Source organism: Patella vulgata, chromosome 6 (assembly GCF_932274485.2).
Source record: "Patella vulgata chromosome 6, xgPatVulg1.2, whole genome shotgun sequence".
NCBI classification, from domain to species: Eukaryota; Metazoa; Mollusca; class Gastropoda; family Patellidae; genus Patella; species Patella vulgata.
In genome coordinates this window covers 6,326,846-6,344,598 of record NC_065884.2, presented here as the reverse complement: position 1 = coordinate 6,344,598, position 17,753 = coordinate 6,326,846, and the positions used below count along the sequence as shown (strand labels likewise).

The window sequence follows — 17,753 nt, the reverse complement described above, 5'->3', positions numbered from 1 at the left end:
AAAAATGTTGTCAGCTCTATTTTCATAAAAATGACCAAGAGCCTGTTTTTTTTTTATGGGAGCAACTCACTTATAACCCAACAGTTATTGTTTTGAAATCTGGTTGACTGTCTAACCGCAAAACAGGACTTTAAAACCACGTATCCGTTTCAGTGGTTATAGTGCGGCTGGAGTGCGAATCAACGCATCCTTGTTACCGTAGTGAGACGAAACATCCCAACGCACTGAACACTGGGATTGGCTGACTTAAAAATGTAAATAAAACTGTATAACATCGGCACAAGTGTAAAATTAAACACACGACACACTCGGAGGTCCGTGTTCGCACAATGGCTCTATAGTATCGTGAAATACGTCATTTAATAAGTGTTTAGCTTCATCATTTAGTTTATGAAATAATGGGAAATAGTAACACACCACCTAAAACTGACGAACCTCATCCTCTAGCTGATGGTTGGGGACACAACAGATCCAGAAGGGCTTCAACGAAAATTTATAATGCCAGTTTATCCAAACTTTTTGAGGTGAGTGGCACAGGCCTAAGCCTAAAATTATAAGATAATTTTTCTTTTCCATTGTCCGTGCTGCAAATCAGATTATTGACGATAATTGTAGTTACCAGTAGGCCTAGGGCCTACATGTATTTGAGGCAAAAATTGGCAATTTTCACTGACTGAAGTTAACCATTTTAAATTCATTTTAAGACCTAAATAATTAAGCTTAGATGTATTGACCCATGGACCCTCAACTCATAACGGGAGCCATGGTGGATCAGTAAGTAAGACGCTGGTTCGCTAACCTGGAGGTCCTATGTTCGATCCCCGTGTTTACCGAGAAAGTTCATCTGGAGTTTCAACATGGTCCCCACCCCACCCGAGGCCAGTGGTGCAGGACTTAGGTCCTAGCTAGGGACAATGTATAGTTGTCAGATGGGACGAAAAACTGAGTTCCAGTGTACATATACAAGAACCCTTAACAGTTGGAATTAGAAATAAGAGTAAGCCATAGTCACCCATAGTGTGCCACTGTCCGGGCAATACATGTATTTCCCTCATTGCACATTGTAGGCCTACACGATAAATCATTGAATCAATGTATCGTGATGCACCATCTCACGATTCGTGTATTGAATCACGAGATGCTGAATCAATGTATTGCGATTCTTTTTTTTTTCTTTTTTTTTTTTGTTGCTTCACTCACACATTATTCATAGGTACCGTACCGTACACAAACACTGTTAAAGTTTTTTGGGTCAGTAACATGATAAAAAAGTTTAATTTCTTCGACTAAATATATCATGATACATTGATTCAACAACATATCGTGCCAGCACTACTGTCCAGGCAAAATTTGTCTCATGTACCATACCGGATGTATGTATGTCCAACTTTATTAGCCCAGTTAGTGCAGAAAATGAAATGAGAGAGAGAGAGAAATGGGGTTTAACGTCCACTCGACACAAACTAGGTCATTTCGGGACTAACATGGTTTAATTTTATTTCAATAATTCGCTTGCGCGTAGGGGTCTTTAGCAGTGGGAGGAAACCGGAGGACCCGGAGAAAACCCACGAGGTTGGACAGGCGACCCTACTCCTTGTCACGTACAACCGGGGATTCGAAACCACGCCAGTCGACTCAATGACAGATTTTATGATACAGCGCGCGCACGCTAACCATTCAGCCATCCAACCCCCCGAAAATGAAATGAAATGGGGTTTAATGTCCTACTGTTTTGCTCCGAATTGGGCTAATGAAGATGGGAGGTTCAGAAAAGTAGGGGGAGTGGATGGCCGAATGGTTAGCATGTGAACACTGTATCATAAGGTCTGTCATTGAGTCAAATGGTGTGGTTTCGATTCCCCTGTTGTACGTGACAAGGAGTAGGGTCCTCTTGTTTCCTCCCACTGCGAAAGACCCCTACGTACAAGCGAATTATTGAAATAAAATTAAACCATATTAAGTCCCGAAATGACCTAGTTTGTGTGGAGTGGACTTACCCCCCCCCCTCTCTCTCTCTCTCTCTCTGTAGAAAAGTAGGATGCTAAACAATGAAATCCAGAATTAGAATGTACATGTAAAGAAAAACATTAAATCTTAAGACAACTGCATCTCCTCATTGGATTGGCAGATCAGTCTCAAAGTTTTCATGCAAACACTCAGAATATTACTACATCACCAATTTCAAAAATAATATATTTTGTCCACCATCCAGTGTGGTTTCCTCTTGTCAGTGGTGCAGGAGGGAGGGCCTGACAAGGACTGTATAGTCGTTTGGATGGGACAAAAAACAAACGAGGCCCTGTGTACACATCGAATTGGCATGCACATAAAGGATCCCCTGGCAATTGGAAGTCGATATAAGAGTAGGTCTTAGCTCTGCTGCCGGGCAAAATTTCACTCATAGCACACTGTACGTTTGCCCATCTTCATTAGCCCAGTCTGAGCCGAATAGTATTACGTTAAACTCCATTTCATTTCATTTCACCACCCTCTAGTAAATAACAAAAAAGTTGACCAAAGTTCTAATGCTTCTTTAATCATAAGGGGGGTTGGTTGGCCGAATGATTTGCACGTGTGCGCTGTATCATAAGATCTGTCGTTGAGTCAACTGGTGTGGTTTCGAATCCCCAGTTGTACGTGACAAGGAGTAGAGTCGTCTGTCCAACCTCGTGGGTTTTCTCCGGGTCCTCCGGTTTCCTCCCACTGCTAAAAACACCTATGCGCAAGCGAATTATTGAAATAAAATCATAAAAAAAAATATCAACACTAGTCAAAACCTGTGGCAAGACCCAATCTGATTAAAATATAGATCTATATTGCGTTTCGTTTTTTATATACTTTCGATGGCCTCAACTACATGAAGATCTGACCGGTTGTAGTGGAAGGTCAAGTCAGGGGTCATACGAGCGGCTTTTGACCCCATGACAGACATTTGATTAACCAATCAGCGTTGATGTTTCTTGTGGGTTACCCACAGTTCTGTGTACCTTGGGCAATCCCTCACATCATCCAGAGCGCAGGTTATATAACAACTCTTCCAGATCCTAGTGTTGTGAAGACAAGTAAAACGAAATTTTGAACTATAAAAATCAAAACGAAATAGGGTCTGTGTTTTAATCAGATTGTGGCAAGACCTTGAAATATTATAAAAGCATTTTCTGTTTTTAATAAATATTTCAATTGAGAGTAAAAATCATCCATTATTGTGTATTGCCATGTACTTTATTGTAAGGTCTGTTAATAAACTTATGTATAGTTGGTCCAAGTTATTCTATTTTTCTACTCTTTCTGTATAAACTGAATGTAATAATGTATTGTTATTTGTTTATGAATGTAAAGCTTGTGAAACATGTTCATGTAATCTTGTTTCTGAATGAAAGAGTATTTTTTTAAATTATACATGTAAAAAGTAAAAATATGTCATAGTGGTCAGTTCTATTTTTGAGTTAGTAGTTTAAACTGAGCTGTCATGTACATGTACATCTAAACATCAGATTCCTATCTATTCCCAGATTTGGGGGGTTGATGGCCGAATGCTTAGCATGTGCGTGTTGTGTCATATGGTCTGTCATTGAGTCAACTGGTGTGGTTACGATTCCCCGGTTATTCATGACAAGGAGTTGGGTCAACCTGCCCTGTCCAACCTCGTGGGTTTTCTCTGGGCCCTCCGGTTTCTTCCCACAGCTAATGACCCCTACGCACCAGCGAATTATTGAAATAAAATTGAACCGTATGTTAGTCCCGAAATTATCTAGTTTGTGTAAAGTGGCTGTTAAACTCTCTCTCTCTCTCTCTCTCTCTCTCTCTCTCTAATAGAAACTTTGATTGTACATGTAGGTTAAAACAAATTTTAATGTCCTGAAATAACCTAGTTTTTCATGTATATTGATTAGATATTAAAACTTCAAATGTGTATAAACATTTTTATCTTTTCGCATAAAAGGCAAAACAGACTTTTGGACGAGAATGCTTGAATTGAACAGAACAACAAGTGGGTTTAATTACAACTTCAAAATAATGTTTAATACAATCATAATTACCAGTACAACAACTGACTTCCACTTTTCAGCCAAATTAAGGTCAAATAAATACGATGGACTTGTATTTGTTCGGGAGGCCATTTCAGAAGGGCCTTGGTTCAATGTGACTCCGATCGTTTGTACCTGAAATTGATTATTCCACACAAAACTTAAACAATTTGCTACCAGATGGCGCCATTAACTGGGGTTCGTTGAAAAAGTGACTTAGATCGTTCTTCCCCGGGGCTCTTCATTTTGATCATTTCAATTACATATATTATAATTTAATCACTAAAAATATGTAAAGTAAGTAATCTAAATGAATTTATTTACAGCCACAAAAAACACGAAGCTTTGTTGAGAACCTAAACAATTTACAATGCATATATAATATACATGTACTTTATTGTATAATGGTAAATTCAAGTTAAATTTATAATTAATTCATAAGGTTTTTATGTGGTGAATGGTTAACACAAACTGAATGTATAGCATCAGTGTGTTTAAAGAAAAAAAGAAACAGATTTCCTTGTAGAAATTAAAACAAAACACCTTTTACTCAGAGTATATAAATAAACTATTATCTTACCTGGGAGATATAAAGGGGAAATAATGTATAACCCTAACTCGGTTGGTCATTATTATACCATAACTTACAAACAGTGGTTGGTCTTCTTTACAAATATTCATTATAATTACACATTAAAGGGATGTGTACATCATTGTTATAGTTTAAAGGGAAGCATACATTATAATACAGTAGTTTAAAGTACATCTACATCTACACTACTATTATAGCATTGAGGTCGGGTGTTCTATCCCTGCATTGGCCGAGAAAGTTCATCCAGATTTTCCCGTGTGGTTCCCCCTTGTCAGTGATGCAGGACAGAGGGCATGACAAGGACAGCTGTCTAGTCGTTCAAATAGGACGAAAAACCAAGGTCCTGTGTACACATAGACGTGCACTTAAAAAGATCCCTTGACAGTTGGAATCCGATATCAGAGTAGGCCGTAGTGCGACTGTCCGGCAAAATTTCCCTCATAGCACACTGTATGGCATATGCCCGTCTTCATTAGCCCAGTTATGGAGCAGAACAGTAGGACGGTACATGTAGTAAGATGTGTGAATACATGTATTTACATATAGGTTTATGTGTTTTGAGATTAGAAAGTACCTGTATAGGTGCCTGCATAATTTAAAACATGGTTTTGAGACAAGGAAGTATCTGTACAAGTACCTGTCGTATATTATATTTATATTTACATAAACTACCTGTTAGAGGAGTTCAAGTACCTGTTTATCACATGTCTCAAGAACGTGCAGGTATATTATTATTGGAAGGGAACAGGATGTAATCTCTTCTAATAATTATATATCTATACATATAGAGGGTGTGTACTACATCATACTATATACACAGTCGTCATAAAATCAGGTGTACATGTACGTAATGTATCTTAGGTGACAATCAGGGGTTGAGAGGTGGGGCTTAAGTGGTGGTATGCAATTAATCTAAAGAATAAAGATCCTGTTGTATTTAAGGGGGTTGGATGGCCGAATGGTTAGCATGTGAACGCTGTATCATAAGGTCTGTCATTGAGTCAACTGGCGTGATTCGATTCCCCAGTTGTACGTGACAAGGAGTAGGGTCGCCTGTCCAACCTCGTGGGTTTTCTACGGGTCCTCTGGTTTCCTTCAACTACGAAAGACTCCTCCGCACAAGCGAATTATTGTCGAGTGGACATTAAACCCCACCTCTCTCTCTCTCTCTCTCTCTCTCTCTCTCTCTCTCTCTCTCTCCTATACATATACCTAATACAGTTGTAGATCCTTTTTGAGAGGTGGGGCTTCAGTTTTGCGACTTAATCTAAAGATCCTTTGTATTTCTATTTAACACTTTAAATGTTTGCATTACATGCATGGGTTATGCATAGCTACTTGTGATCCATGCTTTTTATAATACATTTACAAGTGGTATTCAGGCGCGGATCCAAAGGGGGGGGGGAGGCGCACCCGACGCATGCCCCCCCCCCCATTTTTTGCGGTGCCCCATATATTCTCGTGGGAAAGGAAAACATACCTCAGCTGGTAGGTAGGTACCGAAACTCATGTTGCTAAATGAATTAACAGTCAGTTTAGGTTGGAAATCGTAATTTACTCCGAAACGAGCCCCCCTTTCTGAAAATCCTGGATCCACCCCTGGCATTGTATATTTATACATGTGTACATGTAACATATGAGAAAAGTTCACTTCTTTCATCAAATATCACATGTACACTCAAACATTAAAAATATTAATGGGTGCGGTGTCGAATTTCATTTGGTGCAGCTACATGTTGTTTGTATAAATGGTGTTAGCTTGAGTTAGAATTTTGATAATTTTAAAGGAAATGAAAATGAAATGGGGTTTAACGTCCTACTGTTCTGCTCCTACTGGGCTAATGAAGACAGGCATACGCCATACAGTGTGCTATGAGGGAAATTTTGCCCAGGCAGAGGCACTATCGCCTACTCTTATATCGAATTCCAACTGCCAAGGGATCTTTTACGTGCATTCTAATGTATATACAGGACCTCGGTTTTTCGTCTCATCCGAAGGACTAGACAGCTGTCCTTGTCAGGCCCTCCGTTCTGCACCACTGACAAGGGGAAACCATGTTGGAAAATCCAGATGAATTTTCTCGGCCAATGCAGGGATCGAACACCCGACCTCCAGGCTAGCGAGCCAGCGTCTTAATAATTTGAAAGGAGCTAAACCTGAGCTAGAATTCAATATTTGTCCATTTCAATCAATATTGATCATAATCATAATAATCGTTTTCTATAGCGCTGAACATTCAGTCAGTTTGACTGCTCTGTGGCAATGTAGATATGATTGTAAAAAACATACATGTATATACAAATATACAAAAGAATACAAAGGAATAGTCAAGTTACAATATACAAATGGAAAGTGAAGCATTTAAATTATAGTTCAAACTTTTGGGTAAAAAACAGGGTTTTTAGACGTCGTTTAAATATAGCCAAGTTTGGACTATTTTGGACTTCCAGAGGCAATTTGTTCCATTCTTTTGGTGCTGCGTATGATGTTGTTATCTTACTGTGAAAATATATGTGATCCTAGTATCCAATATTTAAGACACAATGAACATTTTTAAATCACTACTTAACTCATGTATTCTATGGACATAATGGTTTTAAGCTCCATTTGTAATGACCAAGAAGACAATGCAGAAGTGATTCAAAATGGCTAATGCACAAACAAAAAAACCCAAACATATTAATTAGATGAATGTGTGCTTTTAAAACCTTTCTCATCTATTTCAAGCTTCTAGGGGGTTGGTTAGCACATGCGAGTTGTATCATAAGGTCTGTCTGTCATTAAGTCAAGTGGTGTATGGGGTTTCGATTCCCCGGTTGTATGTGATAAGAAGTAGGGCCGCCTGTCCATCCTTGTTGGTTTTCTCTGTATCCTCTGGTTTCCTCCCACTTCTAAAGACCCTTACACGCAAGCGAATTATTGAAATAAAATTGAACCATATGTTAGTCCCGAAATGACCTAGTTTCTTTCTCTCTCTCTTCAAGGCTCTAAAGTATAGAGCTATTTTGTCCTTGATAAAAGAAAATATGTTTGGGTGTAAGGTTTTAAACTGTATATATTCTGTATTGTTACCATAACATACGAAAACTTCATCTACACTGTACCATGATCAGTATTTTATCTCAAGTAAATAGACATAAATAGTTCAAAGCAAAAACTATTCTCAACTCTCAACACACTATAAATTTATTAAGGTTTAGATAAAGATCGGCTGATTTAAACTTGTACGTGGTGATATATATATATATATCTATTATTGGGAATAACCAAATTGTTATCAGAAAGCACTCTATTTACATCGTTCCAATGGTATTTTGTAATCGAATATGAAATGGGGGTTATATAATGTTCTTCTGTTCTGCTCCGACTGGACTAATGAAGACAAGCTGTGAGGGAAATTTTATCTGGAATTCCAACTGCCAAGGGATCTATTACGTGCTCGTCAATGGGTACACTGGACATCAGTTTTTCGTCCCATTGGAACAACTATACATTGTTCCTTGCCAGGCCCTCGGTCCTGCACATTTGACAAGGAGGCACCTGATGAACTTTCTTGACCAACACAGGGATCGAACACGGGACCCCCAGTTGTACGTGACAAGGATTTTCTCCAAATCCTCCGGTTTACTCCCACTGCTAAAGATCCCTACGTGAAAGCGAATTATTGAAATAAAATTAAACCATATGTTAGTCCCGAAATGACCTAGTTTGTGTCGAGTGGACGTTAAACCCCATTTTTCTCTCTCTCTCTAGTATTTGGTAATTGAACATGGAAATGAAAACAGGCATTTTGTCTGGAATTCCAACTGCCAAGGGATCTTTTAAGTGCACGCCAATGTGTACACTGGACCTCGGTTTTTTGTCCCATTCGAACGACTATACATTGTTTCTTGCCAGGCCCTTGGTCCTGCACGTTTAGTTCCTTGAAAGTTAAAGAAGCATTATGTAAGGTCTGAATCTATCTATTTCCTCAAAAGTTATATAGTTCACATACCTCGCCCATAATCTATGCTACACCTTCAAACAGCCATAACTTCGCTCAGAATATAGTAATCTGAATGAAATTTTCAATAAACGGTATTTGTTTTTCATTATCTATTTTTGAACTTTTATATCAAGAATTGGCACAGTGTCAGGTTTTTTATCTAAATCTTACATAATGTGCCTTTAATGCAAGTTATTGTGCCTTACTATCCTTTGATCCTATGACGACTGTACTTGACCAGTACATGTGTAGCCTGTTATAACCATTCATTCATTCATTCATACTTGTCACACAAATATTTCAAACAATACTCATTCATAATATCTAATTTTATAAAACACCATACAAGTACAACACGAAGAAAATATTTTTATGGTTATTCATTTCTATTTAAAATGTCAATTAATTTTTACCTCAAATAGTTTTATTACAATGAAGATAATATTATATTTAAAATGTCAATTAATTTTTACCTCAAATAGTTTTATTACAATGAAGATACATACGTATTATATTTTTTTCCAGTCTGTCGTGACAAATTGTAAACTGTACACCACAATTTCTTCAGTTATAATACATAATGACTTCAGTAATTGTTCATGATTCTTTTATATACACGCAATGAAATTGTAGTTGGGCAGGTATTGTGAAGGGTATATAGTGCAGGGGTTGGTGGGGGGATAATACTCAAGACGCGGGTCCATTTTGTGGTGGCGAACAATTTGCGGGAAAGGAGAACAAAAATACTTAAAAATGGTAGTGGTCACCGTCATAATTTACTCCGAAACAAGCCGGTTGGTTACTTGGTTGATTGCCTGTCAGTCCGCCCACCAAGGGCCGGGCTTCGCACTCCCAAGTGGGGGCAGCACGCCCCCCACCCCTTTCTGAAAATCCTGGATCCGCCCCTGTAATACAGTTAATGTACCCTCCAGGCACAGGTATGAAGAAGTAACAAGTTTTCCTCTGGGATCCAAAATAAATTGGTTACATTTGTAAGCCAGTCTTACGATTAATTAGGGTTTGGACGACTGAATGGTTAGCACGTGCGCGTAATATCATAAGACCTGTCATTGAGTCAAATTAGTAGGGTCGCCTGTCCAACCTCGGGGGGGTTTTCTCCATGTCCTCCGGTTTCCTCCCACTGCTAAAGACCCCTACATGTAATCAAATTATTGAAAAAAAAATGAACCATATGTTAGTCCCGAAATGATCGAGTTAGTCCCCATTTCTTTCTCCCTCTCCTTATGATTAATACTGATGACTGTAACTTGAATAAAATGATTGGTTAGCACGTGCGCGCTGTATAATAAGGTCTGTAATTGAGTCAACTGGCGTGGTTTCGATTCCCCAGTTGTAGTAGGGTTGTCTGTCCAACCTCGTGGGTTTTCTCTGGGTCCTCCGGTTTCCTACCACTGCTAAAGACCCCTCTGTGCAAGCTACATGTAATTATTGAAATAAAATTGAACTATGTGTTAGTCCCGAAATGACCGAGTTTGTGTCAAGTGGAAGTTAAACCCTCTCTCTCTCTCTCTCTCTCTCTCTCTCTCTCTCTCTCCTTATAATTGATATTAATGACTGTAATTTGAATAAAGTGATGAGAGGGTAGAAATGACATTTCTGTATTTGTATTGCATTTTTTTTCTTCATTACTCAACCTGATTAAAATACAGATCTATATTTCATTTCGTTTTTTTATACTTTCAATAGCCTACAGTACACTACATGAAGATCTGACAAGTTATAGCGATAGGTCACGTCAGGGGTCAAAAGACCGACTTAAGTCCCTATGACCTCAGACATTTGATTAAACAATCAGCATTGATGTTTCTAGTGGATTAACCACAGCCTGTGCACCACACGCCAAAAGCTCACTGTGACAGACCGTTTCATTGCCTAAACCCTCAGATCATCCAGAACACCCCAATGACAACAACTCTTCCAGATCCTAGTGTAGTAAAGACAAGTAAAACGAAATTTTGAATTATAAAAAAACCGAAAAGAAATAGGATCTGTGTTGTAATCAGATTAATCATTACCATATGTAAATATGAATCATATTGTTGGGTCTAGTACCAGTATGTGGCATTCATGTACATGTAACCCTGACTAAAAATGACAATATTTTGATCCAGAGAGTCCTGATTTGGATACATGTATATTTAAGTATTTTCTACCATTTGCAATAAGATATAACAATTAACAATTAAACACCAATTGTACAGCTATTTTTTGTTGCCTTGTTTCAATGCAACTTTTGTACATCTCAGATTCATTATTAGACAGTCGATTGAAGGAGTGCTTATATTATAAAAGTATATAAAATGAGGGTGGCGAGTATTCTCTTGTCCCCTGAAACACACCTTCTAATCCACTTTTAACTCCTCAAATCCACTTTTAACTCCTCAAACCCACTTTTAACCCACCATTTACCCACTTTTAACTCCTCTAACCCATCATTTACCCACCTTCTGACACACTTTTAATGCATTTAACCCACTTTTAACTCATCTAACCCACCTTCTATCCCACTTTCTAACCCACCTTCTAACCCATTTTTAACTCCTATAACCCACCTTTAACCCACCATTTAGTCCACTTTTAACTCCTCTACCCCACTTTTAAAGCGGAAATTTCAAATTTTTAAGTTAAAGCCTTAAAATAGATGGTATCTATAAACAGTCCTACCTTGTTAAAGAATAATCATATTAATCCTATAATTCATTATTGCCAACTGAGAAATTGGCAAAAATATCATTTTCAACTTCAAATTCCAACGTTGAGGAAATGGCTGACCATTGTTTTCAATAGGAAAACAAGGGAGGTAATTGTGTTGTCATTTCCTGTGTAAATGAGTTTTAAGTGTGAGAATGACACCTATGATCATATAATAGTGAGTTGATAACCTACATGTATTGAGCAAAAGACATAGAAATAATTATGTTTTGACTTTCTTAGAAAATATGAAATTCTCGCTTTAACTCCTCTACCCCACCTTTAACCCACTTTTAACTCCTCTACCCCACCTTTAACCCATCATTTACCCAGCTAATCTTTTGAAAGATGACATGGAGGTAATGGTATATCAGGTTGGTGCATGATTAAACATTAGCTACGAGAACGTAGCTAAAAACGTTGAGATATACTGATGTGTTTGTTTTTAGCTACGATTGGATGCCTTTAGTTCCAAGTGGCAAACTCAATTTTAATGCATGTAACATCTTTAAAATAAGATAAGTTTATGCTATTATGATTAATTAAACTTACAGAGGCCAGTGTAGTGGCACAACTGTCGCCTTACTCCAAATATTCGCGTTTAAATTAATGAAGCGTTGTTTTTGTCTGATATACACCGCCATCGAAATCCATTCATAGTTACTGTGCTTTAGATTGCCCTATTGATTGGCTGTTATAAAAGCCTTATATTTAGCCCCGCCTTCATGATGACAGCGTATCGTAAAAAAAGATGGCGATCTTAGTAACCGCTTAACGCCTCGATTTTAAAAACGACGATTTGTACCCGTTTCAGGTATGATTATATGCTTAATTCTGGTTGGGTCTGGCAGAAATAATCAATTGTTGTTTTTATTAAAAATATTGTCAATTTTGTTTACAAATGCAGGGTGCGAATCGCTCCTGCATGTGCTACGTTGAAGGTAATGGCCTCATGTCTTATCTCGAAACACGGAGGGTTGAGAGATTAAGGTTTGTTATCATGATTAAACATATGAAAGATGACATGTGAGTAATGTCTGTTGTTTTATATTTTTCAGAAATTAGAATTAACAGCTGATGAAGGAAATGCGCATCCTGGTGAATTATCTCGAGTTACATTTGAGGTGAGATTTCACACATTTTATGGTACGATCTGTTATTGAGTCAACTGGTGGGGTTTCGATTCCCCGGTTGTACGTGACAAGGAGTAGGGTCGCCTGTCCAACCTTGTGGGTTTTCTCTGGGTCCTCCGGTTTCCTCCCACTGCTAAAGACCCCTACGCACAAGCGAATTATTAAAATAAAATTGAACCATGGGTTAGTCCTGAAATGACCTAGTTTGTGTCGAGTGGACGTTAAACCCCTCTCTCTCCTTCTTGTAATGGCATATGTATGCCTGGGAGAATAAATACTATGGAATTTGATATAGTGTGGTCAATTAACACATTTGAGTGTAATTTCCCCTCATCAGTGGTTCAGGACGGAGATAGAAATAACTAGTTATTTTGATGGGATTATTAACTGTGGTCCATGTGTCATATCTCATGTATTAAATGTGGTCTTATATTTATATTGTATCAGTTATGCCCCCTATAGGGATTCCCCCTTAGGATTGCTATTACTGTACGTCAGAGATTTGGGAAAAATACTGGATGTTTGTCTCTATAATCTACGTCTCATCCATGTCATCCTGTCTCACAGTTGACTTGTTCTGTCAACTCAGTATAATACACCCTAATAACCCACTGTTTCATCAGGAGTTTTCAGCATGATTTCAGCCTTGTCAGTGGTGCAGGACGAAAGGCCTGTCTAGTCGTTTGGATGGGATAAAAAACTGAGGTTCCATGTACACATCAACATGCATGAAAAGATCCCTTGGCAGTTGGAATTCGATATAAGAGTAGGCCTTAGCGCCGCTGTCCGGAGAAAATTTCCCTCATTGCACACTGTATGGCGTATGACCGTCTACATTAGCCCGGTCAGAGCAGAACAGTTGGAGGTTAAACCCCATTTCATTACATAACACACTGAATAGCATATGACTATCTTGATTTGTCCTGTTGGAGCAGATAAGCTGAACGTTAAACCACATTTCATTGTTGATTTAAACATACATTATGGGAGATTAGTTAAAGAGCTGGCCATTCTCACTATATAATAGTTAAAAACTAGATACTGTAAAGGGAATTTGTTGAAAATTTCAGTCAAATTGATCCACTATGAACCGAGATTTTAGCATTTGAATTTTTGGCCTAGCCTCGATCATCATTCCTAAAGTCGGTAGGATAAAAAACTTAGTATCAATTATCCATTTCATGATTAAATTATGAATGAAAGTCGAACAGCAAATCGGAACCTAATCCAATAAACATCGCAAGTTTGCGATGCCATCGTGAGTTGATTATTGTTTGGATAAGTTAATTAATGTCCTACTGTTCTGCTCCGAACTGAGCTATTGAAGACGGGCATACGCCATACAGTGTGCTATGAGGGAAATTTTGCCCGGACAGCAGCACTACGGCCTACTCTTGTATCGAATTCCAACTGTCAAGGGATATTTTACGTGCACGCCAATGTGTTCATGGGGCCTCGGTTTTTCGTCCCATCCGAATGACTAGACAGCTGTCCTTGTCAGGCCCTCCATCCTGCATCACTGACAAGGGGGAACCACGCCGGAAAAATCTGGATGAACTTTCTCGGCCAATGCAGGGATCGAACACCCAACCTCCAGGCTAGCGATCTAGTATATAAACACAGTGTTAAAATTTGCTGTCGTCAGTAGAGGGCGGGTCATCTTCTCCCATGATCATCATAATAAAATCACGTTAAAACAGGAGGTCCAGCTGACTGATGTTTGGTATCATCCATGTGGATAGAAAAAATATCTAACTCTCACGTGTTTTAACAAGTAGGTGTTAAGTTATTTAGATCCTTGAAGAGCCTTGATCTCTGTTCCTTGAAGTCTTATTAAAAAATCTAATACGAGATTATCTTTCTCATCTAAATTTTAAAAAAACCAAACATGTAGGTGGTCTTATGCATTGTCAGTGAAACCAAAATTAAATTTATAAAAACTATAATAATTGTACTTCATCTATGTAGGAAACAGGACATGAGAAAATGTATCAAGTTATGGGTTTTTTTTTTTTTGATAGAGTTAAATTAACATGTAACCCCTTATCATGCCTATGCACCTAAAAAGGGTCAAAATCATTTAAATAATACTGTATGACGTACGTGTCGTGTTTTTAGTACAATATTATGTCATAACATTTTATCTTTAGAAGAAAAAACCCCTGATATCCATGTGATCATGTTTATACACCCATATATGTTTAGTGTTTTGATAATTACCTTCAGAGTTATGTCCCTTTGTTAGAAATCTTGTTAGAACTTTTCATGGACCTTCGATGAACATTTTATGCAGCTTTTCATGAGCCTTCGATGAACATTTTATGCAGCAATAATTAACCTACATGTATCTGAAATTTGTATTTGTTGTCTGCCCTATTTAAGAGAAAAATATTGATTTGTAACGATTTTTCAGAGTTATTCCCTGTGAATATGAAATCGTTTTAGCACTTTAGCGGCTTCAATCATAATCCAATCGTTCTGAAATCTATAGGAGTTGTTGAACTCTATAAAATGTATTCCATTATTCGTTACATAAATTATCATCTATTTCTAGAATGTATTCCATGATCTGTTAAATAAACTATGATCCATTTCTAGAATGTATGTAAATTATGAATTATTGACTAAATTATTAATTGTAACATAAATTACGATCCATTTCTAGAAATTATTCCATGATCCACACATATATTATGATCTATTTTTATGTAGTCCATAAGTCGTTACATACATGAATTGCTACATAAATTGTGATTTAGTTGTAGACTGTAGACTGTATTCCATGATCCGTTAAACAAATTTAATGATTCATTTTTATACGGCCACATAGAAATGTGGACGTATATTGCTGTCGCCCCCGTCCGTCCGTCTGTCCGTCCCTCGATCTTTCCGTCCCTCGATCTGTCCGTCCATCCGTTGACAACAATTTCTTGTGAACGCTCTAATGCCAAAAGTTATCATCCAATTGTTTTAAAATTGATATATGGTGTTTACATTAGTGAGATGAAGAATCCTATTTAATTTCAATAACTTCCGTTTATAAAGTCTAGAGTTATGGCCCTTGTTTCACTTTGTTGAACCTTGTGAACGCTCTAATGCCAAAAGTTAACATCCTATCTTTGTGAACTTTATATGCAAAATTTAAATTCTGGAAACGAAGAAACATATTGAATTTCAGCAATTTCCTTTTATTATGTCTAGAGTTATGGCCCTTGTTTCACTTTGTTTAACCTTGTGAACGTTCTAACATCAAAAGTTATCTGCCAATCTGTATGAAATTTATATGCGTCATTGAAATTAGTAAAGAGAAGAATCCTATTGAATTTCAGCAATTTCCGTTTATTACTTCTAGAGTTATTGCTCTTGTTTCACTTTGTTCAACCTTGTTAATGCTCGATTGATGAAAGTTATCATCTGATATGTATGAAATTTACATGTATGATTTAAATTTGTGAAACGAAAAAGCCTGTCAAATTTCAACAATTACTTCCAGATTTGAGACCCTTGTTTCAATTTGTAGAAACTTGTGAACCCTCAAATGGCAAAAATTATAATCTGATCAGTATCGAACTGTTTTGTAAAGGCCCCCAATTGCCTACAAGTACAAAGGAATAAATATGCAACAACCCTTGTCGCCCGCTCGGATGATTTGCTGCTGTGGGCGTATGTTTCGTTGCCTGGCAACCTAACTTTAGAATGTATTCCTCGGTCCATTACATAAATTATCATCTATAATCAGAATGTATATTTCACGGTCCATTATGTAAATTATCTATTTTCAGAATGTATTTCACAGTCCATTACATAAATTATCATCTATTTTCAGAATGTATTCCACAGTCCATTATTATCTATTTTCAGAATGTATTTCACGGTCCGTTACATAAATTATCTATTTTCAGAATGTTTTCAGAATGTATTCCACGGTCCATTATTATCTATTTTCAGAATGTATTTCACGGTCCATTACATAAATTTGGTAAATTGATGTACAGTACAATGATCAACGGAACAACTAAAGAACGTATTACACGGGAACAATTCACAAAATCAGGCCGAGAAGTTTTAAAGAAATTTGATGAGAAAGATCAACAGGAATATTATTTCCGCTTATTTTCTGGTGGTAATAACACGTTAAGTAAGGCAGGTCAGTATAATAGTGGGATTATCTCCCTTTATAAAGTACCTATAACCAGCTATCCATTGTCTCAAATTGTTTTGGTCCTTTTTTTGATCCACATCAATATCGTGATAAAAAACAGTTTTATTTCTACAATATCGGCAGGACTAAAAATATCAATTATTCATTTACCCTGTTGTTTTCTTGGTAAATATTGACCTGATTATGAATCGTGTTGTGACTGCAGTGGCAATACCCAATGCTATTGGGGATATAATTAATATACTGAGTTACTTTACCCAGCTACATGTTGCGTAGAATTAATAATAGACATCACATCTAGATTATCTTTCCTGAATTTTTTGTGTTACAAACGAATATTTTACTGATTTACGTGGTCTGTTTTTGAACTGTTTAATGATAACCATTTTATTTTGTCTCCTCCATCTGACAAAATCGTAGATTAAGGTATTTGAATTCAGATTATACATGTATACACTTTATCAATTCAGATTAAACATGTATACGCTTTATCAATCGTCGAGACCCCAGCTGGGGTCACACAGCACTTTTCATGGGGCCATGACGAACTACTCTGATAGATTTGAAAAAATGCTACATATGTTTCCATGAAAAGCATATATATAATACATGTAAATCCCTGATCTATTCAGCTCATGCCACATTGTTAATCGCATTTCCTCTCGATTTGTTTCGTCAGTCTCTCATTACATTTTGATCTGGAAAGTGAAACTAGTTTAGGAGTTTTCAACTCGTATCTAGGATATGTTCTTTGAGGAATTGCGATCAGATGATGGTTGCTGGAATAGGGTCGCAACCAACAAATGGTTAGGAAACCACTTATTTTGAGTTTGTTTTGTCTACAAATCCTGTGGCGGGGTTGGGGGGTCAAATGGTTATTGAGTCAAGTGGCATGGTTTACATTCCAAGTATTTATCCAGAAATGACCTAGTTTGTGTCAAGTGGATGTTAAACCCTGTTTGTCTCGCTCTACATGTACATTAAATCTCGTTTTTTACCTTTCTCATTAATTTGTTTTTATTCCATCTTTTCTCTTGTTCATTTTTTGATCATTCTGGGGGTGATTTTATAACACTTGCAAACTACGATATTGTTAGAGTTGAAACGTGTTTAGTATTTAAATTGATATGATAAATTAAG

General features: G+C 37.3%; 1 protein-coding gene across 1 annotated transcript in view; it reads left to right on the top strand.

The window, feature by feature from the left end:
* Positions 1 to 243: 243 nt before the first annotated feature.
* Positions 244 to 17,753, top strand: part of LOC126824930 (uncharacterized) — a 29,262-nt gene continuing 11,752 nt past the window's right edge. The window contains exons 1-3 of the mRNA XM_050554384.2: positions 244 to 524; positions 12,377 to 12,442; positions 16,400 to 16,598. Coding sequence (XP_050410341.1) covers positions 399 to 524; positions 12,377 to 12,442; positions 16,400 to 16,598 — 391 coding nt within the window. The 5' untranslated portion in view covers positions 244 to 398. The remainder of the gene's footprint in view (positions 525 to 12,376; positions 12,443 to 16,399; positions 16,599 to 17,753) is intronic.